The 16325-nt window shown below is 41.3% G+C and overlaps 1 protein-coding gene across 1 annotated transcript in view; it reads right to left on the bottom strand.

The window, feature by feature from the left end:
* LOC137426869 (voltage-dependent T-type calcium channel subunit alpha-1G) overlaps nt 1–16325 on the bottom strand; it is a 313379-nt gene that overhangs the window by 258929 nt on the left and 38125 nt on the right. The window contains exon 2 of the mRNA XM_078778945.1: nt 12304–12652. Within this exon, the coding sequence (XP_078635071.1) occupies nt 12304–12577 (274 nt within the window). The 5' untranslated portion in view covers nt 12578–12652. The remainder of the gene's footprint in view (nt 1–12303; nt 12653–16325) is intronic.

Raw genomic sequence — 16325 nt, 5'->3', positions numbered from 1 at the left:
AACACTGTCTTTCACACCACCTTATTTGACATATTCCATTAGTGCTTTGTGTGTGTTTGTGTGCTTCCCCTTCTGTCCCCATCTTGTCTACCGCTCCCTCTTTTTATATATTTTGTTTGTCTGGTTGATTTGTTTGTGAAATAAATGTTAGCTCTTTCACGAGCCTCGATTCAGTATACAAAAAAAAAAAAAAAAGTTATTTGTGCCTGTTGTTTGCGTCCTTTATGAAGTTGCTAAAAAGTTATTTGACTACCAGAGAGGCAGACAGAGTAAAAATAAAATGTCACTCGATCTCTCTGGCATGCACGATAGGGACAAATTCAAAGCCAAAGTAGTGCTAAACGGCAGGTTTGTTTTCTACTTCATGTTCCGATTCGTGTTCAAAATATAACATTCAATTTAAATCAAGTTGTTCCTCGATTCTAAACTGACATTTGTGGATGCATGGATGAACATACAGAAAGTCAACAAATTGCTGAACCCTGTTTTCGCATCGCATGCGCGGGGTAAAATAAAACTATTATATATGTTGGTAAGGTATGCATGTTCAACAAATAACGAGAAATATTCAGGGGGTTTGTTGTTTGTTTTTTAATTCACAAAATGAGGATGTCTGTACTGGCACTGTTTTACAGCAAAACATGATTCTTTTAGAATGGGGCTGCTGGCAACACATCCTGTGATGTTGGGCTCAGAGACCAGTGAATAATGACGTCCAATGCTGCCGCATAAAAATGAATGTCTCAAACGGTCAATAATTATGTGTGTAAGAACCATTAAAATGAATGACTGCTGCAACCCTACTTCTCATCCGCTGAAGAAGCTGCCAGAAGAATCCAAAGCGAGTTGTTGCCATTCTTGGTGCAAAGCAGTCTAAAACTATGCCAGCGTTTGCACAGGAGGGTCCATTTTCTTAAATCTATGCCCAAGAATATCACAAATGTCCTCTTGAATTTATATCAGGACTCCACTCCTTGGCCGTCAGAGCAATGTGATGGCATCATTTCGCAAGAATTCGATAAATTGCATGAAAATGACATTGTCGTACATGAATACAGGTGTTGTGAGAAGTCGGTGGTTGTCAAAATGTCGAATAACGTGATCCAAAATGTCCCTACGGTACGTGCCACCGATCAGGTTACCCTGTTCAGTGACTAGGTCAAGTTTACAATTGCAATGGATAACCCCAAATGATAATGGATCCACCACAGAATGTGTTGGACTCTGCAATGTTCTAGAGTATGAAGGCTATGTTAGGTTGCTGCCAGAGAAAATGACTCTCAAGAGACCAATGCATCTTCCTCCAGGATGCGAGATTCCAATATTGACAGGCCCGGTACCAAGCCAAGTGGGCTGCTTTTTGTTCTGGGGTGAAAAGAGGGTTTCTTATCAGTCTCCTGGATTTGCAACCCTCGACGTGAAGCTGAGTGCTTATGAGGCCAGCACTAAGGCCTGCCTTTTTTTTACGATGAAAAAAGGTAAAAAAACCAAACATTTAAACAGCCTTGGATTACGTCTCACTTTGTCTCATTTAATCGACAAATTTGGTCCTCATTAGTTAGATGTTTATGCAGTATATTGTCCTGACGAGGGCAAATAAGCCGAAAATCCGGATCGGCTGCTGTTTGATCAATGTCGACCAAATAATTAAATATCTGTCTGTTGACAGAGTGGCCGGGTTGATGTGGCGCTTTGGTCGAGGACTTTATGTCCATAGGAGATTGGGGCAGTGCCAGTCATGCTATATGTCATATATTTTTTATCTCTGCCGATCGCATCGCACCACTTGCTTTTGCTTTGCATTGGCAGGAACAATGGTCTCGGTGGCAGACAGGCTCTTTGTTCTTTACGGATTATGCTATTTTTTCCATGTGAGAGGTAACCCGTGGCTTGTGCTCACCATTAAAGCTAGGAGGTGCTTTTTTATATGTACAGTCGTGGTCAAAAATATTGGCACCCTCACACTTTTTTCAAATAACTCACAATTGTCTTTAAAAATTAGTTGAAATTGCCAAAAGTATTTGGTCTCAACAATTCTTTATTTCACTGTTAATATTACAGAACCTTTGTTTTTTATTCAGAACTTAATATATCCTTTTAAATCAGAAAATAAAAAGAAATGGCATTGACAAAATGATTGACACCCTAGACTTAATATTTGGTCACACAGCCTTTGGACAAAATAACTGCAGTCAAGTGCTTCCTATAGGCATGAATGAGCTTCCTACACCTCTCTACTGGCAGTTTGGCCCACTCTTCTTGTGCAAACTGCTCCAGTTCCCCAGATCTGAAGGGGGTCTTCTCCTAACTGCTGTTTTCAGATCTTCCAACAGGTGTTCAATGGGATTTAGATCTGGACTCATTGCTGGCCAATTCAGAATAGTCCAGCATTTTGTCTCAAACCATTCCTGGGTACTTTTTGATGTGTTTGGGTCATTGTCCTGATGCAAGACCCTTGACCTTCGACGGAGTCCCAGCTTTCTGACACTGGGTTGAACATTGCGCTCCAAAATGCCTTGGTAATCTCCTGATTTCATGATGCCATGCACACATTCAAGGCACCCAGTGCCAAAGGCAGCACAGCAACCCAAAAACACCACTGAACCTCCTCCATGTTTGACTGTAGGGAAGGTGTTCTTTTCTTTGAACGCTTCATTTTGTTTTCTGTAAGCATAGAGATTATGTGCTTTACCAAAAAGCTCAAATTTGGCCTCATCTGTCCACAGGACATTCTCCCAGAAGGATTTTGGCTTGTTTAGGTGTGTTTTGGCAAACTCCAGTCAGGCATTCTTACGTCTCTTTCTCTCTCAGCAGTGGTGTCCTCTTGTGTCTCCTACCATAGAACCCCCTTTCATTGAGTTAGTGACGGATGGTGCAAGTTGAAACTGTCGTACCTTGTGTCTGAAGATCAGCTTGAATCTGTTTGGCAGTTGATCAAGGTGCTTTCTCCATCATTCAAACAATCTTTTGCTGCAATCTTCGATCAAGTTTTCTCTTGCGGCCACATCCAGGGAGGTTGGCTTCAGTGCCATGGGCCTTAAACTTCTTGATAACATTGCGTACCGTGGACACAGGAACATCAAGGTCACTGGAGATGGACTTGTAGCCTTGAGATTGTCCATGCTTGGCTACAATGTTGTGTCTGACCTCCTCAGACAATTCTCTGGTTTTCTTTCTTTTCTCCATGCTCATTCAGTATACTGTCATTGTCACACACAGTTACACAAAAAAGCAGAATGACTCCCTTTCTCTATTCAAACTGGTTGAATGAGTGATTTTTATATTGCAGGTACCTGCAACTCGCCACCGGCGAGTTCAATTCCAAAGTAAAGGAGAATCACCTGCTTGAAATCTAATTATTTCTAACAACTTCTAAAAGGTGCCAATAATATTGTCCGGGCCATTTTAGGATTTCTGTGTGGAATAAGCTAAGATTTAGCAATTTTTTTATCTTTTTTGTTTTGTTTCACTGCAAACCAAAGAAATACATATGTGGATACCAAAAGATTTTTTAATTTCAACAATTTTCTCGAAGAAATGGTGCATTATTTTTAAAAAGTGCAAGGGTGCCAATATTTTTGGCCACGACTGTATATATATATATATATATATATATATATATATATATATATATATATATATATATATATATATATATATATCTATATTATAATAGCCGTAGATGATTCTGTCTGTCTGTCTGTCTGTCTATCTGTTGGGTGTCTGTCCGGGGTGTGGCTTACTCGGTTTGCAGAGTAGCTCCACCCATAGCTCCACCCATTCTGGGAGTGGCTATAAACAAATATCCACCATTTTATTAACTCGCATAGCTTTGAGTCCTGTTTTGTAGGCCCGTGGTGTCTTGCTCTCCCCCAGTTTTATTTCAAATCAAATTCGATAAATCATTTCATTTTTCACAGTCGCTAACATAGTTTTAGACTCGGTTGAAAAAAAACGGGAAGAAAATCCGATGAAAGTTGCCGTTTATAGAACGAAATGAATTCTCAAAGGCCTGTAACTTCAAGGCCATTGAGTCTCTCTCACGCCTTTATCTCCAATCTAACTCACCATATGATTTCATTTTTATCGATGGTTTTACTTTTAGACTCGGTGTCAGCAATAATTGAGAACAATCCACACACGCGGGAAAATGCAGAGATATATTTTTTAAAATCGCGTCATGGTGTATCATACACCGCCCAACATGACACCGCCGGCAATGTGTCGATATATATTAAAAATTCGCTTTTGCTTTTCCGTTATGATATATTACTATTTCGTTTGATGATAGTCGTCACAAAAACGTCAACAATGATGCCGACATATATTTCTTCGTTTTTATTTCATTCAACATATTAGCCGGAAGTAAAATATGTTTCAGGAAATTACCGAGAGATATTTCTTCGTTTTTTTTATTAGTTATGTGCGCATACACTTTAAATAGGTTTATTTGAAATCTTTAATTTTCCACAATATAATTTACTTGCCATTTATCATTTGATGATTACGAGACAAATTCCTCTTGAGGATCGTGACAATTCATGCGTTGCGTGGAAACTTCCATTTCCAAAATGAATGAGACGATCGATGAAGAACGACTCGGTGTCACCAACGCGGGAAAATGCAGAGATATATTTTTTAAAATACACCATATCACCGCACAACACCGCCCAACAGCCAACGAGTATCATACACCGCCCAACATGACACAGACAGCAACATGTCGACATTATCGCTTTTTCTTTAAACCGAGTGAACCGAGCCGAACCGAATACACCGCGTGAATTCACCGAGCGAATTTCAGCCAATTCCACCTATTTCTTCGTTTTTATTTTATTCGTTACCAGCAGAAGTACCCAGCGTTGCCGGGCGGGGGAGGGGGGAAGGGCACGTACACTTTAAACATGTATATACATGTGGGATGTGGGATATATACATGTGGGTCATGTGTACGTGTGTGTACGTGTGTACATGTGTGTGTGTGTGTGTGCGCGTGAATATGTGTGTGTGTGTATATATGTGTGTGTATGTGTATGTAGGCTAACCCCCGCTCTAGCAGGGAAAATGGCCTTAAAATGCATGTTGTTGTTGTATGTGTATATACATGTCTGTGTGTGTGTGTTTGTGTGTATATGTGTCTGTACGTGTGTGTGTGTGTCTGTTTTTGTGTGTGTGTGTGTGTGTGTGTGTGTGTGTGTGTGTGTGTGTGTGTGTGTGTGTGTGTGTGTGTGTGTGTGTGTGTGTGTGGAGATGGAGACGCATAATATTACGGTGATGTTTAACTCTGAGAATAGTTCTAAATTAAAAAAACTTTCTTCTGATATTTGTGATTTATTTCAAACAAACTGTATTTCCCAGCTACACGGGCATGTATTCCTATTAACGTTATGTAAAGTACATAAATTGTGTGGATTACATCATTTGTGGATGTGATCAATTACCAGTAACCATTTTATATAACTGAATGTGCAGGTTGTCGCGATCCCGGCTGTGAAATGGTTCCCAGCACGGAATACGGACGTTAATGTCCGGGCTTCAAGTAGTCCACGGAGTGGACAGAGAGAACTCAATAAACACAATTGTGTTTTAATCGGCCTTCTAGGGGTAAGGCACGATGCTTTATTGGCTCGATCACAAAACCATGAAAGGTAACAAAATGGAATAAACTGCACAAAGCCTGCAGGAACTGTCGGCAACAGACGCTCCAAACAGGACGCAGGTAAGATCACTCGCGGCTCCAATCGACGATCTCCGGGACTCGGAGGGTAACAGGATGGAATTCACCGCACAAGGCCGGCAGGAACGGTCGGCCAGCAGCTCCAACACGAAGCAGGCAATCACTCGCGGTTCCAATCTACGAGATCCGGGAATCACTCGTTCTCTTCCGGAGTTACTCGTAAAATACCGAACTGTAATCGACCAGCCCAACTCGGCTGTCGTGAGGATTCAAGGAAAGCCCTTTTGAGATTTCCCACTCGGAGCCTTCGAGCCGCGTCCGTTGCACAAGATGGCGACCGCGCTCTCGACTCTCCACCAATCACGTGCCGAATCGCCTCCCGATCGCGTGAGGCTCCAAGGAGGCCACGTCACGCGGTGGGCGGGGCACCAAATCTGGGTGAGAACAGGTGGTTTCACCGGTGGTTTCTCACAAGGTGCAGCATCTAACTCAATATGTCGAAATGTCACACACGTCCATGCCCGTGGGATTCCCACGGGTGACCCCGCTAGTATATATATAGAGAGAGAGATGTATTTAAACAAAGCTCTTTCTATCCACTGACTGACTGACTGATATTAATGTTCAGTACCTTCCAGGTGTCGTAAAAAGCTGAAATCTGGCCTGCCGATGGAAATTTCCTTTAAAAAAACCATAAACGCATATGTCTGCCAGACAATGTATTTGGAGAGACAGAGTGAGAGTGTCAGATTTTGGAGAAATTTTGCACCTCTGTGGAATTCACAGGAATGTCTCTGATAATTATGATAATCATGGCATTTCAGATGGCTCATCAATAACGGTCTATCCAGGTGAGTAATAAATTAAATGCTAACAAGGAGTAGCAAAGTTATCCAAACAGAAGTGGCTTTGCTTTTAAGCCATAAGGGAGCAACAAATAAATAAACAAATCCCCAAATAAAGAAATAATATCTTGAAGCACATGGTTACCAAGTAGCATTCTACACATGTCTCACAATGCTGGAGAAAAAAAAAATCTATAAGACATCCTTTGAACAAAGAAACACAATCAGCATACAGGAATAAATAAGTTGGATGAACCAGGCAATGGATTCAAAGCCCTTTTAAACAAGGACTCATTGCAGGTCTCGATGCAATTACACATGCCAAAGTCTTTGACAGCAAGGACTCACTTTGCTTGCTTAAAAAACTGCAAGGGCGTCGCTTTTGAAATTACAAAAGGCTGTAGAAGCTGCACGTAATCAAATGCAGCAGAAACCTTATAGGCTGAAACATGCGGCAGTAAAACATGGCAATGCGGTTCCTTCGACTGTGCACCACTCAGCTTGGCAAAAACCGCACACATCTTTGTGGCTGTCAATTGTGCCCTAAGAGCCCACGGAGGAATACTCAGAGCTGGCCAACCAAATATATCGGCTTGGGACTAACACCAAATGCTTTGTTAGAAACGCCCGACAAAAATGACTGCAGGATAGATAAATCCGTCAGTGCCTCGGATAAACCAGGTTTCATTGTTGCGGTTTTGATAATCGGCTATTACCTGGCTTGGACGTTCACACGACGCTCTGCATTCCTGGTTGGGCAGGTTGCATGTGCAACGAAGTGGTGCCGGTTTGTGATGCACACTTTTAATTAAAATATATATATATGTCCCCTTAGAGCAAAGAATAATATCTGTCAAGCCATGTCAGCGGTATTTTCTTTCTTACAAACAAATCGGCAAAGCCCGACTATGCTTCATGTCATACATATCCATGATGCAACCCTCTCTCAGTACATTTCCACTAGCCTTCTCAAACCTCATGATGAAATCTGGCATTTAAGCATCCTCTGGATTATTAAGGACATTCATTTCCAAGCAGGAGCAGGTGAAGACAAAACGGCTGCTCTGCATTTCTGTACAAGTACTGGCGGGGCCAGCAGCACTGAACAGAGTGCAAAGTTTGTCACCGAGCTGCCAGCTGCTAAGAAGCTTCCCACATTCCATCAGCAATTCGTGGTTAGAAGAAAAGCGGATAGTAGGTTGGAAGTGTCGGAAATAATTTGCAGTGAGTCAAGACAGCCAGAAATCAAACTTTCATGCCCTTATTTGCTGACCCATGATGTGGAGTGTAAATGACAGGCAATGTGCTGCAGAACCAAACAGAGATTCAATGTCAACCGCTCAGCCCACAGATTCAGTGCGGCAGCCTTCCACCAAATTTGACGTTCCAAAGCAGTGTGACAGAAATTTCTCTCATCGCATTTGCCAACAAACCAAGAGCAGTTTTTGCACTACAAGAGCTAACACGGTATAACATCCCTCATGGGTAGCCTTTGCGAGATTTCTCCACGGTTCTCCCACGACAACATGATGCAAGCGTCAAAAGAACGAATATAGAGCACATGACAGGCCGATGTATTCGCCAACATACCGGCAGTACAGGTCCATAATCCTCTCACAATATAATCAAGGAATATTTTCAAGGCAGAGGCCTGTTATGTGGCTGCTGCACACTGTTGAAAGATTACCAACCTGGATCCAGCCGTAATGTTGATTCTGGGAGTAATGGAGGCAACAAAGTTTAGGCTCTTATTTCTGAAAGGTCAAGGTTAAAAAGCCACTTTCTCGAAGTGATTATGACAACTGATTGCACCAAATTATTCAGAAAACGAAACACTCAGATTAGATTTTAGATTGCCTTGGCATTAAAATCTGAATCAACAATGTCGAGAGAAAATATCATGAAAAGTTTGTTCCGATAAAAGTTTTCTATAACATGTATTTGATGGAACCTGAATCCTGACGCAGACACTGCAAACAAACAAAAAGCCAATACCACTGGAAAACTAGCGACTGTGCTGACTTTGCGTTGCAGGGAATACAACAAACAACAACAACAGGCATTTTAAGGCCATTTTCCCTGCAAGAGCGGGGGTTAGCCTTGCGGGCCCCATGACAATGTTCTCCATTTTGCCCTATTTTCTGCATCTCCCCTTGTTAACCCCCTTGCCCGCATTTCTTCTTCGACCATCTTTAGCCAAGTCTTTCTCGGTCTTCCCCGTCCTCTACTTCCTTCTACATTCATTTCCATCACTCTTCTCAACCAGTCACTTTCATCCTTCCTCAACACATGACCAAACCATCTCAACCTGTTTCTCTTCACAGCATCCATCAAAGGCTCTATTCCCATTATCTTTCGCAATTCATCATTTGTCTTCCTCTCTCTCAACGATACTCCGCACATCCATGGAACCATTCGCATTTCCACCCTTTCCAACCTTCGTTGCTGCTCTACGTTCATTACCCATGTCTCGCTCCTATAAATCATAACACTTCTCACACATGCAGCATACACCTTTCCCTTCAGCTTCCACGACACTCCCCTCCTCGTCAGCACGCCACTCAGTTCCCGAAACTTCTTCCATGCACATCTCACTCGAGCAACCGTTTCCGTGTCTGATCCACCTTCTCCATTCAGCATGTCTCCTCGGTAACAAAATGTTTTCACACCTTCCAGCTTCACGCCACCTCCAAGATCCAACTCAACATTTCCTCCATCTGCGGCTCCCTCAATGCACACCTTACATTTGAATGTAGCTACACAGGAAGTCAGTTGCATTATGTTTGTCACCATAGCCCTACAGAGCCAACGACGTGGAAAGGAAAGTACAATCAAACTTTTGTTTTCAACATGAAGAACGAACAAGGGGAGCTGGTAGTAGAATGAGATGAGAAGGAAAGACTCCTGTCATTTGACAAACTATTATTAAAGCACAATGGATGGAATAAACGGAACATTGATCGAGGGACGATAACCGCTGTGGGAAGCAAGGAGAAGCTGCCGTTTCGGACGTCAACCCTATGATGGAAGAAAAGAGCATTCACATGTTTTGATGACTCTGTACTCTTTTGCTCTTCTTTCATCCTCATGACATCACAAAAAAACCATGAGTGCGAGCAGACAATAGTAATGGCGTAACATCATAAATGGAATCACACATGCCATTGCATTTGACTTCTGTATTGATCTGTTGAAAAACATTTTGGAGCCAAGCCAGGAACTTGGCATCAAATACAAAAGAAAAGTGTAGTTTGTATAAAAGTACTTACGCTTGTGTTACATTACAAAGTTTAACAGTCACCATTCGGTGTTGTTTGGTATGTGGTACAACAGCTGCCATATTTGATCCCTACCCCAACCCCCTCAATTCACTGTCACCCCCAATGACCACTCTCTTAAAAGTGCCCTTTCTCTCCTTTGCCCTTACTGGTTACCCCTCAAAAACACCTTCCCACCAATACCTCTATCTCTGAGTACATTAAAGTCTTAAAATCTCAATGATGAACCTCATGGACCCAGCTTGGAGAGCTTCTGAGATTAAGCAGCCATTGAATCAGTCACTCAGCCAATTACAAGGCCAATTAATTGATTTTATTGTTATTATTGAATATCGGTAAAAATGCAAGTTTGCCTTAAAGAATGGGTGTTATCTTTATCTCCGCCACCAAGGTGGGCGGAGGTTGTTTTCGCCCCTGTCTATCTGTTTCCGTCTGTGAGCGGTATATCAAAAGGTTATGGACGGATTCTGACTAAACTTGGTGGACAGGTTGTGTGTGTGTGTGTTTGACAAGGCCAATTGATTTAATTTTGGTGAAGATCAAAATCCGTATCTGGATCACGATAGGATAATTTTTAAATTTTCAAGTGATTCATCACCTTTGAGTGATAGGACCAAAAACAATATATAGCATGATATTTCAAAAAGTTATGGCCATATTATGACAAAACTAGGTGGATGAGTTGGGTATGTGATAAGAACAAGCCGATTAGATTTTGGTTCATGTCCGAATCCAGATCCGACCTATCAATGGGATACAAAACATAAACTGTTCAGCCTGGCGAAGGTATGCGCTCTACCGAGTGCCGTTCTAGTTAGCCACTGTTATTGCGAATACACACACAGTAAAACCGGGAGGAATCAATTCCAATAAGGTAAATAAAAGCATATGTATACGTGTAGTCGTGTATTAATTTGTTACACCGGGAGAAATCCAATTGTCTCTGTTATCTGTTTTTGTCTGTAATTTTTGTCCGAATATTTGTCTGTCTGAAGGTATTGTTACCAAAGTGTAGTACAAGTTGAAGGAATTGTTCATGTCTCCCTTTCCTCATATTATCAAACTTTTGTTTTCAACGTGACGAACGAACGAAGGGAGATGGTAGTGGAAGTATTTGCTATTATACTCGTATAGTATTAATTTTTACAATGCGATTGTTTATTATATGTCTGGTGAAGCAAGATGGTGTATTAAATAGTATTTCAGGGCCCAGCAAAGAACTGCTGCTATCAACCTAACTGATCGTGTGTTTTCGTGTCCATCGCTAGTGCAAGTTTTCTACTTTTATCTGTGTCAAAGAGTGAGGCTAACCACAAATATAAAAGAATCCATTCTTTCCTAAAATAAGGCAGTATTAATCGGGTTTACAACCTCATCCTTTGCACTTGAGGTTGAAAGATGCATAAGGTGATATATGGTTACAAGGAAGCTTGTATATCTCCCAATTCTCAACATGATAGTTACGCTCTCTTACTGAGGTGAGTGTGATAGAAATTAACCAGAATTGGCCAGCCTGAAAATGAAAGATCCACGTCGTGAATCAGGACCAATCCGAAATCAGTCTCGATTTGTGACACGGCATTTTAAAACCTTCCTAGATCTGGTATGACAGATGGATGATCTGGTATGACAGATATGACAGATGGAAGGAGGCTTTAAAATGTTTATCCCTCTTCAAAAGGTTTCAGAGTCAAAAACATGACCCCTATTCTAATGGTATCATGGAATTCGCAAACCTCTAGGAAAGATGTGTGACACTGGCTGGAAATGACAAAGAAAAGAACTAAGTAACTAACATCGGTGTCAGGATTTATGAACACACATCCATTCCTTCATAGTTAGAGGCCAAACGTTTCGACCTTCCCTCACATGCTTGGTGCTTCTAAGTTTTAATCCTCAGACCACAAGGTACAGAAGCACACACGTTCAACAGACAAAGCAGAAGAGAACTGATATTCATAACGTTAACTCGATATAACATCACGGTAGAAACGTCCATGAGGGAGAGGCAAGAAAGCAGCAGGTTTTCATCAGTTGACTGGTTAAGAAGGCACATGGGATGAACCGGCAACTAGGTAGTGAATTACAGTCAACAAAGTGTTTACTTCCAAACAAATGGTCAACCCAAATAATATTGCACATTTCAACTCTTATTCACCAAGTATGACAGTATCGTTGGATGAAATATGTATTCCGACGCACTCTATTGATTTGATTCTGTCGCGACATTTTGCCGAAAAGCTTTGGCATACAAAGTGACCGCCACAAAAATAAACTCAGAGGGAATGTATTATGTAGCCATTTCAGAAAGATGCATGACTCAAGAGATTACAAAGAGGTTTTTTTATCCTGTACAAACAACATTCGTCTTGAAAATGGAATGCAGTCATAAAATATGTATAATTTACTCACTTTTGTAGCGATGCCACCCACATCCCGCCCTCCATTTTATCTGTTCAAATCCAAAGAGATAGGGCACTACCAAAGCACAGCAAAGGATATGGGTTACACACCAACCGGAGACACCAACTTCTTGGTGGCGTCGTTTGGTGCAAACAGAAGAAGGCTCGAGGAGCGAGTGCTGGGTACGGGATGCCATTCTTTACACTCTCGCTTTCACCCACACTGAAGTTCGAGTCGTCCACCTTTTCGGAATGTCTCCCATTTCCTGTGACGCCGTCTTCCCGCATATCCCTGAGTGGGATGAAGTACGTTTCTGAACGAGGGTTTCGTGGAGTCCTTGGTGGTGTGCCGTCCCTCGCACATTCTGTGGCCATGTTGTTATTCCAACAGGCTGATTGCCGAGATGCTCAGTTGAAAAGGCGAGTTTGGAGTTCAGATGAAAAGCAAATCTGAAAAGATAAAAAATAAAGAAAAAAATATGAGTTTTGTCCTTTATGGGATATACGTATCACAACACAGTCCAAGAACACAGTTTACGGGTACCATCATATCTGTTTTACTCGAGTAGTACCGAGTAAAATGTCAACTTTTATTCTCTAAAAAAAAAAATTATACAAGAGCTGCTCAAAAAGCTTGTAGGAAAGAGATGCTCAACATTCACCAATATGTGTCCTCACTTTATTTGTATTTCAATACAGTGTCGCTTGACCTTAATGCACTTGCTTCCTTCATCTTCCAAGTGTCTATGCCAGTAAAGTAAAACTTTACAGACAGCTACATCTTGGCTACTTCAGTCCGTTCTTTGTCATTGGAGGTGAAACTGCATCCGGAGGAATTGAAATACAAATAAAATGACGAGGAATTAAAATGCAGACACAGATAGTAGACACTGGGTGCCAGGTCTGCGCTGCAGAAGATGAGGGGGAGATCATGATCCTGTTGCTCGGAGCCAGTCACAACGGGACTGTGCACCACAAGCATTAAAACGGGCATGGCCATGGGAGCACACGTTTAGTGAACATCATTTGGCATTTGTCCTTGATGGACTGTTACAATTTTTGCATGATACTTCCAAAATATTTCCCTGTGATTGTAGTTGTGTGAGCTGTCTAGTCAATCAGCATGATTCATTTGGCATCCTAGAAAAATGAGGTAATGATCTTGCCAGATGAGGGTTGGGTGTGAAATGACTTGGGTGGTGTTGACGTCATGTGCTTTTATGGCATGGATTGCAATTTTGTCTCATGACCCCAGTGGTAAAGCCACATTTCATCAGGAGTTACCTGATGAACAATAAAGTCAGATGGATCTGTGTTGAACTCTCAGATAAGCTCATGACATGATTCAAGCAATTATTTTTGATCGTGCATGCTGAGATTCTGAGGACCCATCTTACTGAGACTTAGATAATGGGTGAGTGCTCATGGAAAAACACTGCCTTGAGAAATTCCAAGTTTTGTGGATATTTTGGTGGCCTTCACACAGTGATCGTTCATCACTAATGCCTCCAGTTGGGCCAGTCAGTGGGTCGGTAACCTCCGCAGCTGTCCTGACCCGTCATCTTCAAGGACACACCTTAACCATACACAGCTGTTTGGAGTTGTTTGGAGTTGGCAAATTCTTTGCATAAAAATTTGATGACTCCTCGATGTTCAGTTTTACAAAGATCCATTACTGTATGATGTGGCAAATTTTTTAAACAATGCAAGATTCATGCAACTAATGGCATATGGGCATAGGCCAAACCACAGCTTTAGTGTGCCAACCATTATCCCGTCGTGACCCGTTCTGAGATTCTTGAATGTTCTTCATACATTTATATTGGAAGGAGGGAGCTCAAAAGGACAACTCATTACATGAGGTGAATTTTAATGGGTGTTCCCAAATTTGACTCATACAAAATTGCTACAATTATACTTCATTACAGCATCTTGCTCCTTCAGTTATAATATCCCATATGTTATACTCGATAATGCAAAGATTATTTCGAGCATTGCAACGTTTCCCCAACTTCTTGTTAACATTCCGAAGCTCTGTCAATAGTATGCTTCCCCCCTCTTTCCCTCCCCCTCCCCTCTCTTGCCCCCCCCCCCACTCGGGCCACCATTATTGTTATTTTTCTCTATAATCACAAAAAAATCCTTTTGCTTTGTGTGCACAGCTCAACAGCTTTGGCAGTAGCTACAAAATCAGGCGTTGTTACTCCCGCCAGGGAGTAATGCATTCGATCGTGTCCGTGTGTGTGTGTGCGTGTGTGTGTTCATGTGTTTGTGAACAAGATATCTGGAGAAGTTCTGAACGGATTTGGATGAAAGTTAGTGGGATGATTGCCCTTGGGATAAGGAAGAATTGATTAGTTTTTGGTGAAGCTCAGGATATTATTCCGGATCCAGGAATTTTTTGAAGGATTGTTTACCATTGGAAGACAGGGCTCATTTTTTTTTTAACATTATCTTCTATATATTCTATATTTAACATTGCGATATGAAAATAGTTTTCATATTTGTTGTAAATGTAGTTTAAACTCGTGGTTATACGTTAGAGCGGTGTATATTTAGTTAGCAGCGTCGTCTTCAAGGTTCTTTTTATTTTTTTCTAATAAAGACATATTCTGTCATTTTAAAACCACCAAAGTGTGTATTAGGTTTCCCCGTTTCATAAAATGCATCGTTTCATACGTATAATGCTTTAAAACTGTTTTTTGTTTTTTTTTTACCTCAGAAGAGATATCAACATTTACCTCAGCGAATGGTAATCGCGGTGTCAGTATTTGATGAACTTATAAAGACTTAGGTGAGTTATAAGTGTGACCAGCATGTGCACGGGATTCTTCCCAGAAGAATGAGTGGTCGCATTAGCTTGTACGACTTAAAATGAGCGAGTTTTGTTTTGACGTTTGGGCCAGTTTTACATGTTGTATCCCTAAGGAATGAAACGAACGTTTCTCCTGGCTTACAATTTTATTTGAAGTCGCACATGCCTCAAAATACAATAACTTATATAGAATTGAACGCTGAATCCGAAAATGTAAGTGAAATTGCCTTGTTTTTTTAAACATTATCTTCTATATATTCTAAATATATATCTGTGCAGTGTCTGTCTTGTGTTGTCACTGAACTACTCCCTCAAACTTTTGTGAAATCGTAGGCCTACTATTCCAGCGTGACCCACGGCGGGAGTATGCGCTCTAATGAGTGTCGTTCTAGTTCCAGCTTGTTTTCTCACAACAATGTTCTCGACTTGTAAAACCAAAAATTACTTCATTCATGTTTGTTTTCTTTGTTGGTTTTTCAGTTGTTATTTTAATCCACATAAACCGATATATACCTCCGCCACTGAAGGTGGACGTACGTTATGTTTTCAACTGTATCTGCCTGTCCGTTTATCTGCGAGCAGGATATCTCAAAACGTTATTGATGGATTCGGATAAAACTTGGTGGACAGGTTTGGTGTGTGACAAGGGCGAATTGATTCAATTTTGGTGAAGATCCGAAAACGGAAACAAGACTTTTTAAAATAATTTAGCGATTCGTCACTATTGAGAAGCCTAGTGTTGGCTTAACTGTTAATGTGGCTGGCTTGTTCAAGCCCCTGCCATTCTGTTGAATTAACACCAGGTGGGTTGACTCAGCCTGTCATCCTTCTGAAGTCGGCAAAATGAGTCTGGAAAGAATGAGTCTGGAAAGAATGAGTCATTCGGGTATCCTGCGTCAGAGTGGCGACCTGTCCGGGATTCTGCTCAATAGCCGAGAAACTGCTTCGACAGCCCTTTTTATCTGAAGAAAAAAAAAAGGAGACGTCTTCTTCTTCACCATTGAGAGATAGGGCCAAAAAGTATATATTGCATGGTATCTCAAAAAATGTGGACGAGTTATGACAAAACTAGGTAGAGGAGTTGGGTAGGTGACAAGAACAAGACGATTAGATTTTGGTGAACGTCCGGATACAGATCCGGCCTATCAGTGGGATACAAACTGTAAATTTTCCAGCCTGGTGGAGGTATGCTCTCTACCGAGTGCCGTTCTAGTTTTCAATACGATGTCAAGTGCAAGGTACAAAAACCTCGTTTTATAATACTAATTTCATTCATATATATATATATATGTATGTATATATATATAT

This window comes from Myxine glutinosa, chromosome 5 (genome assembly GCF_964187855.1).
Source record: "Myxine glutinosa chromosome 5, kmMyxGlut1.1, whole genome shotgun sequence".
NCBI lineage: Eukaryota > Metazoa > Chordata > Myxini > Myxiniformes > Myxinidae > Myxine > Myxine glutinosa.
This window is presented reverse-complemented; position numbering and strand designations above follow the sequence as displayed.